This window comes from Lycorma delicatula, chromosome 3, assembly GCF_047948215.1.
Source record: "Lycorma delicatula isolate Av1 chromosome 3, ASM4794821v1, whole genome shotgun sequence".
In the NCBI taxonomy this organism is placed as follows: domain Eukaryota; kingdom Metazoa; phylum Arthropoda; class Insecta; order Hemiptera; family Fulgoridae; genus Lycorma; species Lycorma delicatula.
This window is the reverse complement of record NC_134457.1, coordinates 96,769,055-96,792,277: the sequence shown is the minus strand read 5'-3', so window position 1 is coordinate 96,792,277 and position 23,223 is coordinate 96,769,055. Positions and strand designations below refer to the sequence as shown.

Genomic DNA, 23,223 nt, shown 5'->3' with positions numbered 1-23,223 from the left:
ATACTGCTTTCAATTCTTTATCTGACAAATGATAGAAATTTAGTTTCAATTCCTTGAAGTTTTATTGTCTTAAGAGTATGGACGTTATGTACCGCAGCCAAACGGTTGTAAGCTACTTAACATTAGACATCAACAATTCTCAAAAATGGTAATACCATTCCTTAGCAAATTAGCAAATCCCAAAATATTTAGTTATTATATACTACCCTACTAAAGGGCATTTTTTGTAAGTGCGTTTCTCTCTCTCTCTCTCTCTCTCTCTCTCTCTCTCTCTCTCTCTCTCTCTCTCTCTCTCTCTCTCTCTCTCTCTCTCTCTCTCTGTGTGTGTGTGTGTGTGTGTGTGGGGGGGGGGGGTATGGGTGGTGTTTGTGTGTGTGTTTCCCTTAGCTGAGAACATGCTTACATAATCGAACATACGCCCGTCAAAAACTCACAAGATTTTTCTTAAATGTTTATATAAATAAATTAATAAATATTACTACCGTAATTCATTCATTCACTATCGCAGCAGAGCTTAAAACAAAACTATTTTCGAGTAAGTCGATACTGAAAATACAATCGATTATCCATTTAGAATCGTGTATATGATTTTTTTGGCCTTGTACTTACAATTGAGACGCCACCCGCCAGAGCAACCCGCCCGGAGGGCCTAGCTGCGGTGTGCCGCAGGCGCGCCCTGCAGCTAGTACTACTATAAAATTAATATAGTTATATTAAATACATTTATTATGGGCATAATAAAACAATAAAATAGAACAATGTAAAATGGACCGCTTAAATATATCTTAAAAGTAAGTGTAAGTAAAATTAAAAAAAGATAAGTTAAATTAGAAACAAAATAAAAAAAGTAAATTAATAATTTGATCTGGCAATTCCACAGCTGAACTTTCTTTGAAACAAATTCTAATTCTACGAATTACATTTAAAATGTGGCATTTACCCCACAAATTAAGAGATAGCCTGATTTCATTATAACATTCCCGGGGTAACATAAATTTATCCTGGACATTTTTTAAAAATCAGTTCAATCATTCTTACAAAAAAACTTGATACCTCAGAAAAAAATTAAGATAATTTATTAACTTGGTTCATTTTTTTCATGAAACACAAATACGTCATAAAATATTATTTTACATTCTGTATTAACCAAAGTTTTGTTTTATATAGATTTATTAGATGAAGTAAATGTTAATTTGGTTTCTGAGTTCGCACGCTCGTATGAGTGTGTTTTATACAGGATATATGATGACATTAACAGATATTTCATTTAAAATCATTTAGCCGCTGGTTGCAACCAACCCCTCCATCCGATGCTTCATTCTTCATTATTTGCAAACGTTTTTTTCCTCTCTTCATTGTGGATATAATTAAATTTTTTTAAATTATTCATTATTCCTTTTTCTAATACACTAGTACCACAATTAATTTAAAAAGTATGTATTCTAGCATTCACAAATATCCCAAAATTTAATTATTTTTATAATATGTATGTTACCATTATTAAAGAATTCTTTTTTATTACTAGATATTTTTGTTATTATGTAAAGGGATATATACGAGGTCTGTAAATAAGGTAATGAGACTAGTTCAGTTTTATTTACAATCCGATTATACATGGACTCATCACCTTCGAAACAGTTCCCTTGGGAAGCCACGCAACGCGTCAAACGGTTTTCTCACTCTTCATAGCAGTATTGGAACTCAGAAACCGGAATATCCTTCAGGTGGTAGGTTAAATTTTTTTATGGTTTCTACTGTTCCAAAATGGTGACCTTTTAGGTGTTTTTTAAAGTCGGGAATAGGAAAAGTCGGAGGAACCAAGTCGGTTGAGGAACTACAGGAATGTTTTTCTTTGCCAAAAATTCATTAATTTAGAGTGCAATGTGACAAGGTGTATTGTCATGATGCAGCATCCAGTTGTCTTTGATGGCTGGTCTTACGCGGAAAACTCTTTTCCGCAGTCTTTCAAAAATTTCTCGGTAAATATATGGATTTACAATCTGTTCTGTAGGCAAAACCTCCTTACGGACAATGTCATTACTATCGAAGAAACAAATTAGTATGGTTTTGACTTTTGATTTGCTCCTTTTTACTTTTTAGGGACGTGGTGAGTTTGAAGTGTGCCACTCCTTGCTCTGGCGTTTTGTTTCTGGGTTATACTCAAATACGAGTACCCAAGATGCATCACGAGTAATAAAATTTAAAAAAATCATAATCAGTTTCAATTCGCCCTAGAAGATGCATGCACACTTCCACTCTGCCGTTTTTCTGTTCAACAGTGAAGTTTTTTGGGACTAATTTTGCACAAATTTTTTCATGTCCAAATCGTTTGTCAAAATTTGATGGACTGTGGTACGGTTCAAATTCAATTGTTCTGCAATGATTCTGACAGTTAATTGCCGGTCGTACCGTATCAAGTCTCTGATTCGCTCAATATTGTCACTTTTTGACGTTAACGGCCTTTCAGAATATGGATCATCCGCAATTGATTCCCGGCCATCTGAAAATACTTTAAACCATTTAAAAACTTGGGCTCGGGATAGAGCGCCATCTCTATACGCCCTTTTCAATTTTGAATAAGTTTCAGTAGCATTTTCACCGAGTTTAACACAAAACTTGATTGCATAATATTGCTGATAATTAGTATCACTCATTTTTGTAACGCACAACAAAAACTCGTTTCACGAAAAGTTTTTAGGTCTCACGTGACAACAATAAACTAAAAAAATATTAATACCTAATATAAATCAGCTGTTCATATAACCATATATTTACTAGTAACTTTACAGTGTTGCCACTTTGGCTGCAAAATAAATCTAGTCTCATTACTTTATTTACATACAAACCTCGTATACCTACCTATAAAATATTAGAGTTGCATTTTCAATGAATTAAATTAAATGAAAACCTATGGATATTCAAATGTAACGACCATTTTCGTACGGTCTGATTTTTATAACTTAATGGAGTGTCCTTCGTCACGCACAATTTAAGAGAGTGAATATTTTTCATTAAGAAATACAATAACTATGAATTAATTCTTAATATTAAAATAAAGCATAGGCCGGACATTTAGTTAAAAAGAAATGTTACGTAAACGGAAAACATTTTATTTTTCTCAAAAAGAAGTGCCGAAACGGCGTTCAGTTATCTGTGCATCCATGGAGATTTTATAATAAATTTATTTATTTCGTTTTTCCCTTTGAAACCATATTTATAAAATAAAAACCAAGGATAGAATGAAGGTACCTTTACCCCCATCATCAATTCTTGATGTTAAATGTTCTGGATATATTGTTTACGATATTTTGCTATTAGAATAAGATAATTTTTGATACAGGCTAAACCTTCTACGATGATAAACGACAATTCTGTTTTATACTTTTTTACTTTGAATCATTTTTTTTCGTATACCTCCCTTTGCCAAAATCAGTTCAAAATAAGTGAGATCTACTGATCACAATATTATTGGATTTTTTTAGATAGGTACTACTCTATGAATGAGCTTAATTTAAAATATTTACAATTTTTTCTTCTGCTGCTCCTGGATTTTTGTCTTTTTTAGTTCAAATTTGTGAGGGATAATTGTAAAACTCATTACTAACTTAAATGTCGTTCATCTTTTATAACATAAATTATCAATTACAAGATTACAATAATTGAAGTCCTTCTGTAGAGAATTTAATTTTATTTTATGTTTCTTTTACTATAATATAAACAAAAATATATTTTATTTTCAGTTTATAGCGTTGAATCAAAGAGAAAAAGAGATACAAGTGGAATCACTTTTACCTCTCCTTTCATCAAGTCTCTCATATTTGTTTTTTTTTTTTTTTTTTCCTTCCCATACTTCCCTTCAGTCTAGTATAGTGATCTATCACTATTCTTGAGTTTTTTTATTTGGTATTCTTTGCTGTACTTTTGGTCCAATATTATTCTTTCTCCTCTATACTTTAAATGTAACTTTTCAAAAATTGAAATTTGAGGAGAGAAGATTGTTTACTTCTCATTTTTTTTATTATTTCTTATGAATTTGTTTTCTTTAGCAGTTGCCGCAAAACCTCAAATTAAAGTAATTTACAAGAGATGAATTTTGTAGTGTGAAAATTTTCAATTCTAACCCAGAAAAACGCAAACTGGGGCCTCGGATTCAAACATAGAAACTTTACCATGGAGATCAGCTTATATCTACGTTATTCTTACTCTTCCTGGCAAACCTCACTTCTATTGCTCATATTTTTTTAGTATTCTTTACACCATCAGTGAACTATAAACTTCTACATAAAATATCAAAATTGGTATGAAATCTTTTCTATAAAACTTAACAGTGTACTTTTTAGGAATCATCTCATTTTACACTTTGAACGTCTTTTGTCTTCAGTCTCTTTCTAAATATTTTATTTAATCTTCTCCAAATTGTGATAACATTTCTTGACAATGGAAAACATTTTATTACTTCCAGGTTTACATTCACTTTAATCTTCCACCTACTGCTTCTGTCCCCTCTGGTAACTACATTCTTACTTTCTTCATGAAAGAAAAAGTACATAGTGAGAAAAGTGAGATCGGTAAAGTGTTGAGCTAATAAATTTTATGATAATGTGACAGTTCAATTTCTTGGCCGTGTTTATTATTAATGCTTACTTCTTCCGACAATTAAAAGATATAAATACCTAGCATTTTTTTTTTTAATCTACTAATTAATTTGTAAATTATTATAAAAGAAAAAACACAAACAAGTAGAATGCAGAATGACAAAATTTATTACATTGCCTTTACAGTACTCAAACCTACAGAAAACTTAGTCCATGTATTTTGAAAAAAATTAACAAATTTTACTTACATTTGCATTTATTATACAAGGAATGGCTTATTGAAATCAATGAAATTAATAAACATAAATTCTACTTCCTTTTGTAATAATTTTGTTTATAAACTTGTAGATAAATACAGCAGGTATTCTCCAAAAATGTCACACCAGCTCTATCTACATTTAAATAGTTTTCATTCATGGAAGTAATATCAAAATCATATCAGTATAACATTTTCTTAAAAATAGTAAGAACAGTCTTTTATGTATGCTTGACTAAGTATATTTTCAAGTATACCTGACTTTTCTGAGAATTTTCTCTTTTTTACTTAATTTTTATTAATTTCAATATTTATTTAGTTTTTTATTTGAATAAATATTTTTATTTGAACTTCTGCATTTAAAAAGCTACCAAAATTGTTTATTTTTATACTTTATTTTATTCACTGAGAAATGAAAGGTTTTAAAAATAATTCATAACAGTAATACTTAATTAAAAATTTATTTAATAATAAAATTTTATGTATGAAACGCATATGGCCTTATTTCTAGGTTATCACAAAAAACAAAATTTTATGCTCAATAAATCTGTTATTTCTCATTTAGATCAAAAGATTTCTCTCTCTCTCTCTCCTCTGTTAAAAGGAATTGTTCTATCTTCTGTTATCAAAAAAGTATCAATAGGTTATGAAATTTTATTCCAGCCGAGTCTTGAAACTATAATTTAAAATACTGAAATATGAATAACTACTTCCCTGTACCGAAGTTACCAGTTACCAGTATTTCAACATTATAGGTTGTCTATAGATTTGAAATCATCTTGCGGCTGAAGGTCACGCGACTTTCTCATCTTGCCCCCCCCCCCCAAGTCGTATTCTGCAGCAACGCTTAGCGCGAACAGCAGTACATCACCATATCCATCATTAACTACGCGTCAGAAATCTAATAAACCTACACACAAATGCACAGTATTATTTTCAGTAGATATCTAAATTACAAAAATTTATGAAATCAGTTTTTCAATAACCCTACTTAAAGTATTTTACGTACAGAATAAGTTTATCTTATTCTAAAGAATTGGGAGTGTTTTCCTTTATACTTCGCGCTGGAACTACTGTATTCCTTTTTGAACTGTTATTGAGTAACAGTCACGTACATAGGCAAATCTTTTGTTGAATAAAAAAACTAACATAATTATCATTTATATTATTCAGTTTAATTGTTACTTTAAATAGCGTATGATTTATGAGTTTTGTTTTTAGTTTTGTTGTTTTTTAGGGATAGTAGTATATCGGTGGGAATGTAACATGTGGCTTTTGCATCGGTGGCAACCTGACAAGGCTGAGAGATGTCTTTTGTCGAGGTTTTGAAGATTATCTCCAGTAAAACCCATAAGCGCTAGCTACGGAGGGGGTGGCGTGACGACCGCAACTGTCCTATGGTTGGTGTCTTCCCCTACGGGGTCAGGATGTTCCAAGATGTTACGTTATATCATGTTTGTCACCGCATACGCAACTTTTGTTTTGTAATACAATTTTGACCAGTTCAGATTACGGTTTTATATCAATTGGAAGTGCAGCTTCTTTAGCGGATCTTTAATTGTGAAAGTTGCATTATTTTAATTGTGTAAGCGTGTAAGTTAAAATGGCAGCAAACAATCCTCATCTTCGGAAACAATCTAAAAAATGATTTATAGGATATATAATTATTTTAAAGAGCTTGTACTCAGTAAACCAATGCTACTATTAAGGAGATTTTTAGTGCAACGAGAAAGTGGTCGCAACCATATGTGGTATCAGTTCGTACTGTCAAAATATTTGTCATGAAGATAATGAAATTGCATCAACCCGAAGCGAATTATGCGAGTCGCCCCGGGAAAAAATTCATCATACAAACTGGGTAACTGATATGGACGATTTTAATAAAGATATAGTTCGTAGTTCCATGCAAGAATTTTACGATAAAGGAGAGTATCCAGCGTGGAGCAAAATTAGAGACATTTTAGAAGAAATAATAAATTTTACCGGGAGTGCGTATTCCGTGTGAAAAAATCTAAAACAATTAGAGCACCGCTTTCGTAAGTTTAATGACAGCAGAAACGTTTTGATAGAGAGGTTTGACATTATTCTTGCTCGGGTACACTTTTGAAGTAAAATGCACGAAATTAAATAAAATAATTCTCGACCAATTACTTACCTAGATGAAATGTGGGTAAACCAGAACCATTCCACGAAATACATCTGGCAGAATTCAACATGCAGTCGTGGCCTAAAGACTCCGTTTGGGAAAGGATCCCGTTTAATTATATTCCACGCTGGTCGCTATGAACTCGGTTTGATAAATGAATGTGCTCTCATTTTTCAGTCGAAGCATAACGGGACTTCCACCAAGAAATGAACGGAAATGTATTTCGAGAATGGTTCGTAAATTTTTGCGATCTTTGAAAGAAGGCTGGGTCATCGTGACGAATAACGCCAGCTATTATTCTGTTCTTAAAGATAAAGTGCTAATAACCAAAACAAAAAGACTGAAATCATTTCATGGTTAGCAGAAAAGAAAATCCTTTGCACACAATTCCCGAATTACTGTCTATTGTTAATGAACACAAAGAAAAATACAAACTGTATAAGTTTGACGACAACACAAATGGGGCATGAAGTCGTCCGACTACCACCGTATCATTATCAGTAAAATCCAGTCGAACTAATTTTGGGGGCAGATAAAAGGTGAAGTGGCAGCCAAAAACAGCACATTTCAAATAAATAACGTAAAAACGTTACTGGAAGATGTCATAAATCGTATAACAATAGATGACTGGAGAAGTGCGATAGTCATATAGAAAACCTTTAAATAGAAGATTTTCATAAAGAAGGATTACAAGATGACCACTTACAACACATTGTAGTGAACTTATAAAAAGATGACAGTGACGAAAATATGACAGATTTATCAGATTATGAAGACTTATAATTTATTTCATGTGATATTGTCTTTCAGATTATAATTAATTTAGATTTTGTACAAAGTTTTATGAATTTTTCAGTTTTAAAGTCCATATTTAAATTTATCCATAATATTTCTAATATTTGAACATGTGGGAAAATTAGATAAATATTTTATGTAAAATAAAAAATTTCAGACGTGAGATAGTAACTTGTAACTTCTTATGCTCACCAACGTAATGCAATAAATATTTTGCTAATAAATACTTAAGATGAGTTGATGAAATATTAGCCTAAGAAAAATGGAACAATTCAGTATTGTATTATTACTGTGGTGTAGGAGGAATCAGGAGAAATCTGAAATCTTTGACATTGGAAGGGGAAAGTGCGCGTTACCTTCACCCGCAAGACGATTTCAAATATACAATAGTAAATTACACACCTAAATAGCTAGAGTATAGAAATTTTGGTTTACTTTATTATGTAGATGCCTATCTATTTTCCTATTCAGATATCTTCTTTTTTTTGTAAGGTGTCCCTAGTCACCTACATATGCCACTTGCCAATTCCTACCACTAATGAGGCCAGTAACTAGGACAGGAAGACATGTTTAGTTGAACATTCTTTAACCCTTAATGTAAATACTGAATTCTATTAAATTCTTTTGCTTCTTATCTTAAGAATTAAAGAAATAAAATATTATTTAAATTAACATTTTTTTTAAATTTCTACAATGTAATCTAAATAAACTCAATTGCAATAAAAATTACCTCTTTTAACTGACTAATAAAAACAAGGTTTCTCAGTTTGACTTGAATATTTGTTTTTTCTATGTTTAAGTCTTAGTCATTAATAAATGAATTCCAATTAATAATTCCTTTTTTATTTTATAAAGGAAGTTTGTTAGTTTAGTGGAATATTAAGTTTTTCAAAATGTGAGTAGACATTTTTTAAATTAAAAATTATGCAAATGGTTAGAGATGTTTTTGTCATCATCATGCTTAATATTATATTATTAAATCATTATGATAATTCAATACTAAGAAATACTATACCTAATATCATTCTGATATTTAAAATATTTTCAACTGAAAATTTAAAATAATTACTTGGGTTACTTACGTAGGGTAAAAACTCATACTCTCAATTTAAAGAATCATAGTTGCTGTTCAGTAGTAGTCGTCATTTGTTGTATTAATAAGACTAAATCCCCACTCATGTATGCAGTGTTAATAATAAATCAGCCTTAATTTGATTTAAATACAAAAACCTAAACATTGTGTTTTATTTGTTATTTTTAGTTAATAAACTATTATTCCATTTTTTCTTGAATCTCATGCCAAATTTTGAGGAGAAGGTGCACCCAACTTTTCCTTATAATCTCATAATTTCCACTCATGGTGTGCAAATAAGAAATAAAAATGTTTCTTCTAGACCACTTCAACATTAAAATAGGTATAATCTTTACCCCAACTCCAAACTATAACACAATATTCAAAAATGGAACTTCCCACAGTTTTATATAAACCTAAGATGGTATTTGCTAATGGAAGTGACAATTAACTCAAGGAAATGGATAAAGATTCTTTGTAACATCAGACTATCCAAGAATCATGGCCATTAAAAATCATGATTGATCTTTGTGACAGAGTGATAGTATCTCGATCAGGCAATCCCTGATCAGGCATGTCATTTTTCATTTGCTCAAAATTCCATTTTCATGCTTCAGTGTTATATGGTGATATCAAATTAAAAAAAAACAAAAGAGTTGGAATCAAAAGCTACCCTGAGATCAGAAATACTGTATAAGCATCATGCTGGCCAAAGTTGTATAACTATTTTGACACCAAGATTAGTCTGGAATATAAAACAAGTACTGTATAACCCAATAAAAAGGCCATCAAAAGACTGAGAGTAAGTCTAACCTCAAATATTTAGGAGTGTAACCAAGCTATTAATCTTGACCATAATTTTTTGGACAACAGTAACACATTGTCAAATATCCCTGTTCAATATCATTAAAAATAGGTGAATAATAAACTATTATGGTTGGTGTCTGAGGAACCTCAAACACATCCTTAAATTCATGTCAGCTAGATAGAAAGTTCTATTAGAAATGTAATACTGCAACTACATCAGTGATGCTTCATCAATACTAGTATCAGCCAAGTTTCACAAAACATAATGACATATGGTAACAAACGCCTTACAGAAATCAAAATATACCACATCAATTTGTTACCTCAATTTAACTTAAGGAATAATAAAAATCAACATACACAAAGATTAATAGTAATGAACTTAGTTACACAGAGCTCATGTTGATATAAACTAATAATATTCACAAGTGAAATTTAAAGGTTTTGGTATACAATTTTTTTAAACCCTTTAGGGTGAAGAATTTGGATTCTAAGTGCAGAGATTTTTACACGGATTTGAACACTAGATCATGGATACAGGTGTTCTTTGGTAGTTGGGTTTCAATTAACCACACTTCTCAGGAATGGTCGAACTGAGACTGTACAAGACTAAATTTCATTTACACTCATACATATCAACCTCATTCATCCTCTGAAGTATTATCTGAACGGTAATTACCAGAGGCTAAAAACAGGAAGAAAGAAAGAAAAGTACAGAGACTGGAGATAGTTTTCAGTACTGTGAATATTAACCATTTTCAGAACTGGAGAAATAGTACGCTTCCAACATGGAGGAAAGATACCAGACCTCGAGCTAAGACTGTAAATCCATACAATCATAAATACTGTCAATCCATACAAGAAATCAGGTTGAGATGCTTTTAAAAATAAACACAGGCCCTCTACCCAAATCAGCTGCAGGTTAGTGATGAAACTTAATTATCCTTTTCCTACCAATATTTACGTGAATGAAATTGTTTTTTTCGCTAGTACAAATAATTAAATTTCATATACATGATTACCTTAGTCTGTATAATTCTACACATAGACTGAACAGCTTAAAGTTTATTTGTCTGCCAATGACAGTGATGCTGAAATAGCATTTAATGAAATTGTATCCTTCTAACCAGATCCATTGTACAAACCTAGGCCAACAAATTCCCGCTGTGATTTCTTAAAAGCAAAGGCATTTTTTGCTTAAAAATTAAAAAAAAAATGGTTACTGATTACTATAAGAAATTTTCATAAATAGTCCAAATTTCTTATAAGAGCTGTTAAAGTGAAAGCATTGGCTGAGGATGTCCTTATGAGAAGGCAGAAATTTTAATTTAACAACCTTCGTTAAATTTGCTTTGGAAGACTCTGGAGGTCTAGTCAGACGTTATGGAATATTATCTCATCGTAATTGACTTCAAGGGCAACTTGGTAGAAGAAACTATAATATCCCTTTTGTTCTCAATTTCGTGCAGACAACATCAGTACCCATAGATTCCTTAACCAATTTACGAATTACACTAAATGAAGTTGAAAACTTAATCCTAGTTACAAATAATTTGTAGATCTGGATGTGACAAGATATGTCTTTTCAGTAGTTAAAATTGATTTTTTATTGTTTCTTTGAAGTACATTAGAAATCTTTTCTTTGGTTCCTCACTAGACTTAACCAATGTCCACTCATTATTAATAGATGTTGGAGTAAGATTTTCTTTTAACTGGAGACAGAAACTTCAACCATATATAGAAGAATACCATTTTACTAGTGACGTTTCCCAAAGGTTACAATTTTAAAAACTAACTAGTTGTAGAAGGCAAAGACTTCATGTTTCAATCATTTTAAACAAGTATTAAGAAGAATTTTATATTGACAATCATTGACCCACTCAAATAACTCATTCTTGTTTTTCTGTTATCAGCCATTTTGGAATGAACGACAAAGATGGAAGAGGATGAAGAAGCCATAGAAGAGATAAATGCCATAGAAGCTGAACTACTAACAAAAAAGGATAAAATAAAAATATTAAAAAACTCAAAATTTGGTCAAAGGTTTTGTTACCAAGGTTAAGGCATTGTTACCAAAAAGGGTAAAAGATGAGAAATTACTAATAAAGATGAAAAATTCCAATAACTAAGGAAATGAACTGGTCAAACCTACGAAACATTAGTTTCTTTCAACTATATAGTGGAAAAATCCACAAGGCTATATCTGCTGGCAGATAGGATTAGAGTAGATCTTTGAAGTGCATGTAAAACAGCTGCAGAACATTATGAATTTTTTCAGGCATAGAAGCATCCTCAGCTTATTCCACAGGAAGTTAGTGGAGGGTGACTTATGTTTAACTCCACTAAGACTTACCGAGAACAACTTCTAACCTCTGATTGAAACTCCCCACTGACAAAAAAATTAGTGGGTACAAGACAAAAAGAACTCCAAGTTATCATTGATAATAGGATGTACTATGATGCTTTCTTTCACTGGCTAAAGAATGCCAGGCTGTTTACTATTGTTTGATATAGCTCAGAATTGTCAACACACTCAATTACAAGAACCACAGACCCTGTTGTGACCTAAGACCTATGTCATTTGAATTGCAAAACCAGCGAATCCATTCTGCTTATGTTTAATAGTTACAAGGTTTGGCACTGAAGGATTACATATTCCCTCATAATAGTGTAATTAAAAATCCTAATGAATAACTCTATGTTTGGGGATGTTGACCATATCTAACCCATGCTCTCCATGCATTTCTCTTTTTGTAATTGAGGCTGATAACTACTGGATTTACTTTCATTGTACCACTTTCATGGACAAGCCAGAACAAAATAGACCAGATATTATACCGGAAAAAAGCAGAAAAATATGACCTGATTGTTGATGCTGCTAAACCATTGGTCACTATTCAAACAAATGCCTACTGAAAAAAATAACAAAGTACATATAACTGGTAGATAAATTAATGGAGATCTGATGCTGATACTATTATGAGCTGCTGGGTATGATGGGAGAGATTCCTATTTATTGGATAAAGCATTAAAATCCCTAGAAGTATCATCAGGTTTATTGATGCTATTGCAGATGGCTACCTATCCTATTAGACACCTAAAGATTAGTAAAAAGATAAGCAACACCTGTTAGTGATAGTATTCCACTAGAAATCACAGAAAGAGAAACATAAAGTTCATTGACTATTAATAAAGATAATTTTTTTATATTGTGGACTTATAATTCTAGCAATCAAACTATAATTAAACAACAGATTTAAAAACAACAGTCATCAGTTTCTCCTTAAAAAAAGACTGAGCAGGACAAAATAACTGGTGTTAAGTAATGTAATAAAGGTATTGATTGACTTTTTTTATGATAATAATAATAATTATTATTATTATTATAAGTTTTCTTATTACTAATAAATAGATGTGTAATTTTTTTTATTTAATTTTTTTATAAATGACAACAATATTGAGATTTTTTTAGTTTAATTTTCATGTCTTCTTTCCTTTTTCTTTAGCCTCCCGAACTACCATAGGGTATTACCACGTTGGGGATGATTGAGGATGATATGTATGAATGTAAATGAAGTGTTGTCTTGCCAGCCCGTCTCTAATTAAAAATTTAATTACTGATATTTTTTATATGACATAACTTTTCTGATACTGATTAAATTAATTAATTTATTAGTCATATTACATGGATTTTTTTTATATTTACATATATTAAACGTTAGATTAAATTGTACTGAATTTTTAGGTAATTAAAATCTTTTTTTTTGAACAGGATTATCTTGGATTCTACAATGAGATCAAACCTTCATATTGTTAAAAGCAAGGTTTAAAGTTCTTATAAACTTCAAATCTTTTTTTATGACACAAGATCCTCTGTGACAAAAGCACTCCCACCACTCCTCCAGGGAAATTTTAAGATTCATCATTTGGTGTATTTTGAAAACACTTGATACTAATATCTGATTTTTTTGTTTGTATGAAGACAGATATAGTTTGATGCCTTTCATCACATAATAGAAGCATTTTCCCACTCATTATAGCAGTATATATAGATTCTAATGATTCCCATCGCATCACTAGATGTAAATAAAAAATATTGTAACATAGTTCCAGTTACATTATGTCATTATCAGCAACTTCACCAGACATTATGCTAGTATAAAGAAATCAAGGGGATCATCAGTGACAATATTATATCCAGCTCAACAGAAACAGTAATTTCTATGCTTAGTTGATCAAGATCAATTATATTTTTATATTTTTGAAGAAGAAATTTTGTTGTGATAGACCTTTGCATCCAGAAACTTAAGGATGTCTTTTGCTTTAATGATCAAAGAAATGAATTCCTGATAGAGTATCCTAAATATTCAGCAATTAGATATTCAAGCTATATCAGAAACTGTTACACAACTTGGATTAAAGATGCATATGTATGTTACATAAATCTCTTCTTTTACCATTAAATCCAGTGTAACATATTAAATTGTATATGAAGATGGAAAAAGAGATAAAATAAGAAATTTGTAGATTGTTGTTCATGTAAGTGAGGAGAAAATAGTGTAGTAGCTTCTGTAAATCCTTTTTCTAAATTCAGAGACTACAGATTAGAAAACATTGTCAGAGGCCAAAAATCAAATTCATTTGTTGTATTATTAGCTATTAATTTAATAGTTGAGTCATATTAGACAAAAATAAAAATTTTGCAAAAGTGTTTGACAATATGTTATCCGATAAATGTGTCAGGGAATTTAAAAAAAAAAGAATTTCATTGTATTGTATCTAACTCAAAATTCCCCATATCTTATTTTGAAAATATTTTTAGTTGTTCATATTCATCATAGTAAGCAAAATGGATAATAGCTACTGCAAAACGACAACTACATAACACACAGGAACAGGATAAATCACTTGTCTTTTATGAAGATGAACCATTGAAATGGGCAATTATGAACATTGTTTCTTTCAGTAAAGTTCAGTTATGTTCAATAATAATTGTACTATAATTTCATATAGGTAAATTATTTTATAATCAATGCCTTCACCAGCTATTAAACTAATATAAAGGGATTGTAAGGATCATCAGGAACAATATGAGGAAGAAACAGTTGTTTATCCAATAGATTATTCTTTTTATAGAATTTAGATATGTTGAACAAATGAACAGCATGAATTTACCAGGTCAAAAGGCAATACTTTTATAGGTGCGCAATCACATTGTTGACGCCATTTCACTGAATAAACTGGTAGAACATTAAACAACCTCCTGATAAACAAAGGAATATACCTCACCAGAAAAGCAGAAGGTGTAGGAGCTACAATACTATAGTCGCAAACCCTTCAACATTTAGTATTCAGTTTCACCTGGTTTGATCAACATCAATGTTCAAAGAATTCCTCATAAGGATTGACAAAGTACCCAGATAAAATTTAAATAATGAAAGCTTTAAATGGTTAATCATGTTAATCATATAATTTTTCGATGCAAATTTTTTAAATATTAACCAAAATGTTATTCACAAAATTCTAATGAGTGATAAAATCATAATTCTATCTGTCTGAATATATGGAAAATACAAAATCCCAGTATCAGGCAATAAATGAAATGCATGAAAAGAGTCATGAAATGCATCAAGATAAACTTCACAGTACTGAAGTTATCGTCTGACGTGCAGTAATACCCTCTGGAATATTTGATGCAAATCTCTTTTTGAGAACTATGATAAGAATGCCATCACCATCAGTCAGAGAAACTTTTGCAAATGATTAAAGAATATTTTTCTCCTTAAATAGTAGAGAAACCTGAAATCAATCCAAACATATGTTTGAACAGAATGAGGTAACTAGTCGCACAGCTAAGAAATCAATTATGGGAAACATAAAAAGTTAACTTAAAGAATATATGAATCAAAATGATTTTTACCTTCTAGATGTAGTATTCAAAACTTAGAATTTAAGTTAAAGTTAAATGATATTAAATAAACTAACAATTTGTAGTAAATATTATTATTAAATCAAATAAAAATTAGATTTATAAAATCACCCATTTAAAAAAAATTATTGGGTCATCTATTTATTGTTTTCTAATTTATTTTTGTTTATGCAACGGATTTTTGGATTGTTTATTTTCAAGTCTCAAATAGTAAATTTATCATAGTTAAGAAATGAATAAATTTATGAAGTATTATTTTATACTTTTTTTTATCTTTCCTAATGTGTATGTTGCAACCTGTTCAATTAGTGAACAATAAGCAACCCCCTCCTGGCCTAGTGACATGAGGATAGGTATGAAGTGTAAGTCTTGTACAAATTCAGGCTGATCATTCCTAAGACCTATGATTAATTGAATCCCAACTATCAAAGTAAACCAGTATCCACTGTTTAGTATTCAAATCCACAACTTTTACTAGGATTGAACTTTAGAACCTTTGACTTGAACAACTGATTTAAGATGAGGAATTAAATAATAGAACAACCCAGTTGGCCTCTTAGGTTTAAATCCTAATAAACATTAGTTGCTTTTATATGGAATTGAATACCAGACAGTGGACACTGGTATACTTTGGTGGTTGGCGTTCAATTAACCACATATCTCAGGAATGTAAGTCTGAGTACAGACAAGACTACATCTCAATCTCATTGGGTCAAGGGGGGGGTATTTTCTTATTGTTCACTAGTTGAACAGATTGCAATATGAACACATTAGGAAACAAGAAGAAGAAACGGTTAAATTGTTGATGCTGCTTTTTAAATCAGCTCGTTTTACCTCAATTAAAAATTTTTTTGGTATTTCTTCAAAGAATGAAATGAAATGACAATTTTTTAGCATGTAAAAATGCCATGCCTGAACCGGATTCGAACTCGGGACCTCTGGATGAAAGGCCGAGACACTACTATTGGTAGCGTTACCTAATCAAAACATTGCGCGCAACGAATAGTCCAGTGCAGCCAACATATAAAAATACTCTAATAGTTATAGTCTCCCTAATAATTATGTAAGTTTTAAAATTATGGAATACAAAGCAACTTTTTAAAAGAAATTGCTTAAATTGATGTTTTAAGATATACATATTCTTATTTTTATTTATTTCAATACACATACAGAAGCGATATGTAAACTTAAAAAATTAGCAGTAATGATGATATTATTAATTTTCAAGTCTGTTTACTTTTCCTAAAAAGTGCACAGAAATTTCATTTAAAATTACGGTGATTAATATCTCGTATTTGAAATGTAATATCTAATATTGACTGGCCCGACGAAAATACCCATAAGGTTTACACAAAAAGAAGAAGGATATGAATCATTTGCTCGTCTGCTAGCCATCGGGCGTCAACTGATGGTTGTGAAATAAGTAAACACTGTGTTATTCTTTAGATATTTTTTTAATTTACATGAAATGAATCTTTGATATTACAAATCGATTAGGCAAAATATTTGTTTTCTATTATTGGAAAGATTTTAAAGCGGCCTTTGTTATGTGTACTCGTTTTTCATTTGAATATTTAAAAACTCCTCGTAATGTACAGAGATTTTTTGTTTAATGTTTACATGACAGTCTATACAATTGAAGAATTTTTTCTGTAACACGTATCGTTCTTTTATAATAAAGTATCAGTTATGATTTTACTTTGGCTGTTTTTTTTGTTTCCCCATCTGAGATGTTCTTTCTCCGAAACTGGTAAGATTATTTAAAAATTATTCATTAATGTACCGGACAGTAGTTATTGGGTTTCCTGTAGCAAAATAAAAGTTATATATTTATTGTAATTGTGAATGATTAATGATTCTAATATTAATACTAGTATAAATTATGTTACTGTTAAGCATTTTAATGCAATATTAATATTTCTTTGATTGTTAATGTCGATGTTTTTGTGAAAATTGATGAATACTAAATTGGTCTCTTTCTGCTATGGATGATTAATGATATCCGCATAATTTTTTGCCAGATTATTAGTATACTTACCTTGAAATAATGATCAATTAATGTTAAAGTGAAGCAAAATTATGTTTTACTGTATTTCAATTTTATTTACTTACTAGTAATAGTAACTAGTATTATTATTGATGTATAATTTGTTTATTTGTTGCACCTCTCTTTATTCTATTTTATCCATGAGAAGTGTGTTCATGTATTTAGTTTCAATAGTTCATCTTTTTTAGGTTTATGAGGAGTGTGGTTGTACACAGAACTGCTTGTCAAGGAATAAGAATGCAAATTCAGAGAGAGATACATACGGTTGAAATCTATGTAATTTATTAATTTTGTTGAAAACCATTTAATAATTAGAAATATTCTTAATTAAGGAAAAAGTGTTCACATTTTCTTTTTATTTACGGTTTTAATTTTAGGGATATTGAAACTGCTGAAGTTAGTTAGGTTAACTCTGTCCTGAACTGAAAGGTATATTAAAAGTTTTTATTTTGATAAAGTATAGTTTTTGCTACAACCATGATAGAGTTAAACCGTACTGAAAAAGATTTAAACTAGAAAAAAATCATTAAAAAGTGAATCCAAAGCGAGGCTGTCTGATTTTGATTGTTACTCTTCATCAGTAGATACTTACCAATTAGTGTGAAGAAAAATAAAATAAATATAAATCTAATATGTACTAATTATTTATTTTTAGTTAGTACTTAGCATTACTTCACTATTATTGAGTATAGTAACACTACAGTAATAATATATCTACCAGAGTTGATAAATTAATCAAAAGAATATAAATAACTGTCGACTTACTTTTTTTTATGCAAATAACTCTCCTTTATCTATTGATGATTGTATAACAATCAAAATGATCTTCCAATATTACATTACAAATAATATTTTTATAAATAGTTTAAATAATGTGTAATTTAAATTTATGGTACAAAAGCAATAGGATTTTTTTGTTATACAATTGAGTTGATCAAGAGATAATACAAATTTAAAATTAATTAGGCAGATAACTGTACAAAATATTTAAACAAAATACAAAAACCACTAGATGATACAGAAAGAAAACTGGAATGTCAAGATATATTTGAGCCTCAATGTGTTATAGTTGAGTCGGTGAATAAAGCTTGTTCACACTTGGTATTTCGCCCACTAAGGTTAAAAAATTATCTAGCTGCACAAAGGAACCAATTTTTAAAAATAAAGTTACAAAAAAAGCCGAGTCAGTTACCAGTAAATTAAACGATTCTTTTGATTTAAATATTTTTACACAAGAAACCAGTTTAGTACCACAAAGTTATGCTGAGTTAGGTAGGGAATATGAAGGATTAATCATTATAATAAAGGATAAAATGGAAATATTTCCATTTCAGTAGTACTTAGATAAACTTACTGAAAATTTAAATCTAAAAAAGCATCATTTTGTTGCAAAGCAACAAGCTAATTTACTCAATATTAAAAAGGAAAACTTGTTGCAGAATGAATGAATGTATTGTAATTAGAGACTTATCTCAAAATTTTCCTTTTGTGATAACAGGATGAAGTCCCGTCATATCACTGGAAAAAAACTTATGCCACACTGTCCATTTCTCATAAAAAAGAAGGAAAATTACAAAGCCAAAGCTACTGTATGATTAGTTAGTACTTGAAGCAGAATACTACATTGTTCTTCTGCTTCCAAAAGCAAGTTATAAGTAAAGTAAAAACACTTACCACAAATTAAATATCTTTTTTTCTGATGGAATCTCAGCGTAGTATAAAAACAAAAAAAAATCATAAATTTGTGCTACCATCAAGAAGAATTTAACATTGCAATGAATGGCATTTCTTTTGCTGCATACCACGGAAAAGGATCATGTAATGGTATTAGTGAAACTGTAAAAAGGACAGTGGCTAAAGCAAGCCTTCAAAGGACAGTCAACAATCAAATTGTTACACCTTCTGAAATATACAATTATTGCAAAGACAATATTAAAAATATAACATTTATTTTCTGCTCTAATAAAGATGTTCAAGAGACTGAAGAATACTTCAGTTCTTGTTACAGGTAATCACAACAGTCCCACAAACAAGAACCCTTCACATTTATGTTCCAACAAGTCAAAATTGTATTCTGAAGGTTTGGGCAACCTCTGAATCAGAAACATCTATGTTAGTATCGGTGCACAAGAACATTGATGTTCTAAAAGGTTTATATGTTTGCCAAAGCCAAACTGTGAAAACTATGTCTGTTGCATATACGATGGCAAGTGGTGGTTAGGCGAAGTCATTGTACAAAAGTAAAAATTCATTGTACAAAGTCAAAATACATGAAAATGAAGAGGAATACCAAATACCCTTTTTCCATCTGCAAGGTCCTGGTACTTCATTCAAGAAATCATTGATAATTAAACATGGGTTCAAGTGGAAAATATTTTTTAAAGATTCTCATGCCAGAGCTTTTTCTAACAACTATTGGAAGAGGACACAACATTACACCAAAGATGAATAAGGACTTATCAGTTCTACTCAATAAAGAATTGGAAGGATTTCTTTGTTATGGCAGTTATGTTAGTTATCAAAAAGTGAAAGATTTATTTATAACTTCCATTAGCAGGAGTAAAATAAGGTAAACATGAAGTGAACAACTTCTTAATGTATTTGAATTATTTATCATTTTGTAATTATTATTTAACATTCTGTAATTGACAATTTATTCATTATAAATTAATTCATTCTAATGAGTTTGTAATTTTTATAATCTGAAAAAATACATAACATCAATATTTTTGGATATGTTGTTTACAGTTAGAAGGAACATTGTTTTTTTGGCGGTTTTGTTGACTTCATTACTCGTCAACCCCTTTGAGTAACAAAATAAATTTTATATAGTTTAAAAGTACATAAAAAGTACTTACTGCTGTAAACATTTTCACATTTTTACCACCTTCCCACATGTGGTTTTTGGGCCGCAAAAATTATATATTTTCAAAATTACGATTTGGCAGCCATTTATTTTAATGAAGGACACTTGGTAACAGTCCAATTTTTTTTTTGTAAGTACTAGTTGTACCTAGGAGTTGAAAGGTAAAAAACAGGCCTGATTACTCTAAATCTTTCATTATTTTGGGCCCAAAATTTAAATTAAAAAAAAAACAATTTGTGAATGTAACATCAGTAAACATTACAAGATTTGGTTATGAAATAAAATGAATTTTCAGTACACTAAGATGAAGTTCCATATTTACTCTTTCCAAAAATTCCTTTTTGACCCTCTATACGATGTAAAATAAAAATGCTACAGTTCATGAAAAAAGTGACCAAAATGGCTGTTTGCTAGTTAGTTGGCTGTTTGTCTATTACTCAAGAAAAATATATAAAAATATTTTTTGACTGCAAGGTGGATAGTTATCATTTACCAAATATCATCAATCAAAAATAGTGGTGCACTGATAATTTTTGAATTAAAATGGAATACCCCTGCTGACTTCCTAATATTCTTGTTTTAATTTCTACTGTGCAAGTCAAATCATCAGTTATAAAGCTCCCTAAATACTGAAATTTCTTTGACCTGCTCTAAAACTTCATTTTCTATCTTAATTTCAATCCTCTCCTCTTTTTCACCTAATACCAAACATTTTATCTTTTTGTTGATCCAAATCCCCTGACATTTGCAAGCTTCATTTATGGTACAATGCATTTCATATAATTTACCTGGGCTCTGTCATTACAACCATGTCATCAGCAAAGTGTATACATTCTAATCTTCTTTTTCCATTCAGATAGCATTTAATTATTAATTCCAGATTTATAATAAACAGTGTTGATTACATGCAGCATCCCTACTACACTCCCATTCCAATCCCTATTCTTTCTGTAATTTTGTCTCCTACCCTCACTTTTATTCTCTGGTTATAGTACAGCTCTTTTATTAGGCATCTCTGTTTCCAGTCAACACCCTTCTCTTTCAAAATTAATAGTAGTTTATCCCATCTAACTTTGTCAAACATCTCTTCAAAATTGACAAGTGCAACATACACTCCACCTCCTTTCCATGTATCTCTCGTCTATTACTTTTAGCAGCCCTGTAGCGTCCCTTGTTCCAACATCTCTTTTAAACCCATACTGTTTTTCCTCAATACTGTCATCAAATTTATTGTATATCCTTTTATTTATAACCCTTAATAGTACTTTAGCTGCATGTGATATTAGGCTAATCGTTCTATGTTCTTCACACTTATTTGTATTCCTTTTCTTTTCTATTGGTACCATTATTTTAACCCAGAAATCCTCTGGCCACTTTACTTTTTCAAGTAGTCCATTGCATATATATATAGTAATAATAATACTCCCGTCTCTCCTACTGCTTTCAACAGTTCAATTGGTCATCATATCTCTCGGTTTTTCCTTACCATTTTAATTGCTTCATTTATTTCACTTTTTAATATACTGTACCCTTTTTTATATATTCATGAAATTTGTAGTACTTCTCTTCCACTCCTGTAGTTATTTCTATTGGCTTTTCTCCTAATGTATGTAAATCCACATTGTATTCTTCCCATCTCCTTCTCATTACCTCTTTCTTATTAAGTGTTTCCCCATCCCTTGTCTCTGATAGTTTTCTTATCAGACAATAATTTTCTTAGGTAAACAGCAGTTTACCTGTTTTTGTTATGTTGTGCACACCTATTTTAGTGATTGTTTATCTTTAAAAACTGTTTCTGAAGCTTCTTTATGCATTAGCTCGTATTTCCCTTATTTTTCCAAATTTTCTATCTGTACATTTTTCCTCAAGACACTTTTCTTTAGATTTTTCAGTTTCTCTTCTTAGTTCATTATTCAACCTTCTGTTTTTCCTTCTACGTCTTCTATTCGTACAATTTTTCACTTTTTCCTTTCAAAAATTTTACTTATAACCCTCTCTTTTTGTATTCTGTTCCTGTTTTAAACGTTGTTGTCTCTTGCTGTTTCCTTTAAATTCTTATATTTTCAAACACTTATCATCTGCATTACCTGTTTTATCTCCCATTCTCATTTTTCCCAGCATCACTTTCCATTCTCTGTATTGTTTTCTGTTCCCTTAGCTTCTCTAAATCATAGTAATCTCTTCTGCCATTCCCAATTTTCTTAATCTTAATGTTCACTTCTGTCAGAACTAGATTGTGATCTAGATAAGCCTTAGCAATGTTTAAACAATTTGTAAATTTTTGTTGTATCATAATATAATCAATTTGATATTTTTCTCCATTCATGATAGCAACGTATAATTTCTTTTATGATTGATTTTCAAACAGGGTGTTGGAAAACACCCTGTCCTTCATGCAGAATCTAATCATTCATTTTGTAATTCGTAGACCATATTTTCCCACTGCATTTTTTTCCCGTCCCTCTCTAACCACAACATTCCAATCACCTAGTATATCATTAAACATGCCCTCTTTTCTTTTCCAATTAACTCTTCTATCTTTTTGTAACACTGTTCTCTACTTCCTTATCTGTGTGCTGAGTGGTTGACATGTAGAGTTGAATTATTTCAATATTTTTACCTTCTCCCTTTATCCTATCATCATGTGATACTTTATTCAACACATTTCTTTCTTCAACATATTCATCCTTTAATACTTTTCCTACCAGTT

General features: G+C 30.4%; 1 protein-coding gene across 1 annotated transcript in view; it reads left to right on the top strand.

Annotated features, from left to right (window-relative positions):
* Positions 1–16,990: 16,990 nt before the first annotated feature.
* The window catches only part of kon (chondroitin sulfate proteoglycan 4-like protein), a 108,160-nt gene continuing 101,927 nt past the window's right edge, over positions 16,991–23,223 (top strand). The window contains exon 1 of the mRNA XM_075360205.1: positions 16,991–17,350. Within this exon, the coding sequence (XP_075216320.1) occupies positions 17,290–17,350 (61 nt within the window). The 5' untranslated portion in view covers positions 16,991–17,289. The remainder of the gene's footprint in view (positions 17,351–23,223) is intronic.